The 4,611-nt window shown below is 33.7% G+C and overlaps 1 protein-coding gene across 2 annotated transcripts; it reads right to left on the bottom strand.

The window, feature by feature from the left end:
• Positions 1–427: 427 nt before the first annotated feature.
• On the bottom strand, positions 428–4,138 carry LOC146163354 (C-type lectin lectoxin-Phi1-like). Of its 2 annotated transcripts, XM_083382866.1 has the most exons (5): positions 3,872–4,138; positions 3,583–3,807; positions 3,187–3,279; positions 1,339–1,482; positions 428–926 (listed from the first exon to the last, which is right to left on the bottom strand). In XM_083382866.1, the coding sequence occupies exons 1-5, from the start codon at positions 4,077–4,079 to the stop codon at positions 730–732; spliced, it is 867 nt and encodes a 288-aa protein (XP_083238992.1). In that variant the 5' UTR covers positions 4,080–4,138; the 3' UTR covers positions 428–729. The 2 variants fall into 2 exon arrangements, with proteins under 2 accessions (XP_083238992.1, XP_083238993.1); XM_083382867.1 differs by lacking the exon at positions 1,339–1,482.
• Positions 4,139–4,611: the final 473 nt, after the last annotated feature.

Here is a 4,611-nt window from a genome sequence, read left to right as displayed (position 1 = left end):
TAACAAATAGAGTTCAGTTTTGCCTTTGCAAGTTAATCAACTAAGTCCTGTTTTCTTTGTTAGGATTCTAACTATTTTCGAAACATAGCCATAAGTTGAAAACTGTTTTAAATTTAAATTTTTTTTGTTTTTAAATATTGTTTAAGATTTTTAAAATTAGCATTTATTGTCACAAAATGTACTTTTTCTGATTTGCATATATTCATTTACTAAAAACACAACACGAATATACAGCGTAATGAAAATGTTAATAATTACATAACAATGTTCATTTGACAATGCAACTACTAATAATACCAAACCAAGCAACGTTTAAAAGTTGAATAATTCATTATTATGAGCAACACAAAATGGCCTTGACAAGGTATGAAAACTGAAAAAGTGGAAAAAAAAACTTAAGGAAAGCAAAAAGGCTAACCTTATGTAATAAACTTTTTAAACAAAAAATAGGTGAAAGCCAAGGTTGTACACATTTTATTGCCACTTAACATGCCAGGTACTATTATATTTAAAACGAATTAGCACAAATCTAAAAAAAAACATGTTTTGTTTTTCACCAGTCGTTTGGCTGCAGCAGAGTTCGTTTTCCTTTTTGTCGTTTCATGTTTCAAACAATGCTACAAATATATGTACATGCTATATCTAATTTTACACACTTTGTTACACCCGCGCAGTCTTTGTGGGGTGTGGGCTAAAACAGTATAATAAAAAAAGCTGTGATAATAACTTTCACTTAAATCTTTTTTTGTCATCTTGCATTTTTACACTAGTATCTTTTTTCACGTCAATGTTGCTGGGAACAGGGGAAGGAAATTTCCATTTCTTGGTGATAATCATCATTGTAGGAATGCAGACGATCAGGAAAATTATTGTGGAAACAATGGCAATCACTGCAACCACCGTCAAAACTTTAGCTTTGCAGGAGGCTGAAACAAAAAATATTCTGTTAGTCGGCTTTTACGTGCAATTTTTTTTCTTTTTCCTTTATGTATTGTACTATACGAGTGTTCGGTATCATTCTCCCTGACAAAGGCGATTTGAATAGCTTGCCGAAACGTTGGCTAACAAGTACAATTACCAGAAGAGCTGTTTTGGGTTAATTTTATTAATATTGACACTTCAGTCATTATTTTAAAAAAGTAAAAAAAAATGATACCAGCTGCAATAAAAAGCTTCTGTTAGTCGCGCGTTGGTCATACATTAATCAAGTTTAATGTCTTTCTTAATTTCATGTTAAACGTTTTTTTACCCTAACTCTTCTCGCATTTCGTTAATCCGGTCGAGCACGAAAATATTAGACTATAATTTTGTAAATGCTGAGTTACAAGTGTTTGGTACCTTCTTTGTTTGTTTTTGTTGCTGTTGAATTTGCCAATTTTATTGCTGCAGATGTAGGCATGGTTGTTGTTGTCGGTGTTGGTGTTTTTGTTGTTGTTTTCATAGTTGTTGCTGTCATTGTCGTTATTTTTGATGATCCATTTGCTGTTGTTAAAACATTTAATGTTGTTTGTGTAGTTGCTGCAAATTTTGTTTCTACTGTTTTTTTTCGAGTATGTCGCTTTAATGATGTGGCGTGTGTAAGCTTCTGTTAAGCTAATACAAACACATACGGTAGGTAAAATGCTACGAACTATTTCTAATTCCTTGTTATGATGTAAATATTTTCCAAATAATTGTCTGTTGTACAATTTTGTATATTTTTAAAACTGTCTTTGTTACTTCGTATTTCATTTCATCGAACCTCTATAGTTTTTGCTGATATTTTAGTAGCATGGAACTGTCTAAACTAATTTTTTTTTTTTTTTTTTTGACTATCACAAATATCATGTTATTCTATTCTGTCTATGGCAATGCGTCATATTTCCATATAAATTTAAAGGTTTGCTAATTTAAACAAAACAAACGCATTATTTCGTATTGCGCACGTTGCTACCTCTGTTTTAGTATCGTTAGACTCATTTTTAATTAGATAAAATACTTAGGTCCGTCCCTGATTAAGAGTTGTAATATTAAAATGCTTAGCTACGCATTTTTATAACAAACACGATAGTGGAAATTTAATATGGCCCGCCAAGAACTTTTCTAGTTTAGTTTGACCCGCGACTTGAAAAGGGTTGCCGGTCTCTGCACTAAAGTGATCCACATAAATCTGAAAGATATCTTTCGAGTCAGTATCAACTATTTTTAGGTGGTAATTATGCCGTTTCAGAAAATTAATTTAGGAAAGAAAGTGGTTAGCGAGTGTTATGAAACGGATCTACGGCGGCTATACAATTACCATTATTTCGATTTCTCCAAAAAAGACTATTTGACCGAAAATTTGGCTTTCAAATCGAAACGAACACAAATGTCCACTTGTTCTGTCTCACCAACATTTTCTGTTTGTTTTTATTTGTTCATTTGGCTTTATGTAATAGGACACGACGAATCGCTGGACAACCACTGGGTTAACTAAGTTAGTCCCCACAATAAAACTATACCACTTTACAATGATAAGGCGTGGGCGTGATCAGCATTTAATCAAGGCGTGTTGTAAGTGAACATGTGGCGCAATTATTTGAGTGAGTGTACAACATCTAATTCTGTTTTCGTCTTTGTAAACTATGTTGCTTTTAGGCTTAGATTTTGTACAGATTTTGTTTAATGTAAAAATAATAAAAATAACAGCAGAAGTGTGTTGTGTAACGACAAACTGTGACATAAAACAATCGAAAATGGTGAACAAGCGGACAACGGATGCAGTCAGTGTTTTCTGCAATTATTGACTTGTGTGATATTAAGCGCAATCCCCTAACCCAGGGGTTCTTAAACTGGGGTCCATGGACCCCTTGGGGGTCCGTGAACTAGTTTTAGGGGGTCGATGAAGGTCTAATTGAAACATTAGTGTATATTTAGGCATTAATCAATTTATTAAAGAAAACAATTTATTTAAAAATGAAAAGGTTTTGCACTAAATGTATTTTGACTCCACTTTTATATTTTTGGACCAAAATCAGCAAGTTTGTGAAGTATATTTGTACTGTGACGTTCTTTTTTGGCCTTCAGTGGTCCACGCGATATGAAAGAAAATTTTAGGGGTCCGAGGTAAAAAAAAGTTTAAGAACCCCTGCCCTAACCACACTGCGTACAACGTAAAAAATCCCGTTTAAAAACTCTTTCTGTCAACAAACATATAAAGTTGTTTACCTTGTAGAATACTTGTTGCTTGGTTGGCTGTAAAGGTTGTTGATTTGTGAAGAGCTGGTGTTAATTGCTTGCTCGGTGTCTCGAGTGTTATTGCTACAATTGCAAATAACTACATTAGGTCAATGTATGGATCAAAAATAAAATAAATAATTAGATTGGCACTTTATAAACATTTTTACTTATAACTGTCAAAATTCACAAACAAATAATCGAATCGCGAGAACAAATTTCTGGAAACTAATATTCCATAAAGATAGGCCACAATTCATATGCCGTACTAGCTCAGGGATTGCATTAACGGTAGATGGAATCAAATGCTAAGTCGTTTGCAGTATATGGTGCTCTCAAAATTTAAAATGTTGGGTTATTGTCTTTCATATCAGGTATTTTTCTTACGTTTCTGGCAGATGTATCCTGCTGAATTTAATGAGCAGAAGACGTCAAACCATCCAGTAAACCGTGTGTTAGGCCACCCCATCAAGACGCAATCCTCTTTGCCGTCGAAATCGTTTGGCTCCTGACCAAACCACTGAGAAATGTTCAACTTAGAGCCGTCCAGCCATTGAAAAGTGTTGCTTGTCCTGTTCATCTTCAGGCCGATGTAATATCCCTTTTTGAGTTCTGCAAATAACGCAACATTGAAGCCGCGAATTAGACTTTCGACACTGTGATATAATTTACTAACCTATATGTCTTTCGAGAAATTGATGTATTAGTGTTGAATTGACTTTGGCCAGCGTTGCATCCAGTTTGGCGCAGGCAGCTAATGCATCAGTGTAGGTATTGAACCAAAAGTGATAAATGTGGTATTGAAAATCTTCAAATTGGTGCCAGGTGACAGCACAAACTTGCCCCAGAGAAAAATACAACATGAGGAAATGACAGAACTGCATTTCATGTATCTTGTTATATATTGTTTATCGTGTCAATATTTCTAGTAAGAATGGTATAGTTCAACACATACCAAATTATTTAACGCTGCTGCAATGCAATAACACACAGTCGTATTTAAAAACAAAAAGACGATATTTAATAGCCCAAAATGTACTAAAGTTCCAATCCAGTGTACAGTAATGCTTGCTCAGTCGTTGATCACATATTGTCGTTACTATTAGTGGACAATTATATATTTTTTTCTGCATATTTTATTCCAGTTTAACAACAAATGAACCTCTAATTGTTTAAATAGCTTTGTCCTATAACGTGCTACTCAAAATTAGATGTATTTTGCATTAACTTTTTCTAACATTTTTAGCAACTCATATATATTCTTGTTGCTTTTGCCTTATCAAATGTTGTATCAACAGAGGAAGAACACATTTTCCATTCGTCTGCGTTTAAACCCATAATAATCCTCTCAAATGAACCTTATGTTTGCGTTTTATAGTTTATTTGTATTCAAAATGTCCCGTTAGGATTAGGTGT

This window comes from Ascidiella aspersa, chromosome 2 (assembly GCF_963924565.1).
Source record: "Ascidiella aspersa chromosome 2, kaAscAspe10.2, whole genome shotgun sequence".
Classification (NCBI taxonomy): Eukaryota; Metazoa; Chordata; class Ascidiacea; order Phlebobranchia; family Ascidiidae; genus Ascidiella; species Ascidiella aspersa.
Note: the sequence above shows the minus strand (reverse complement) of the source record. Positions and strands in the feature narration are given on the sequence as shown.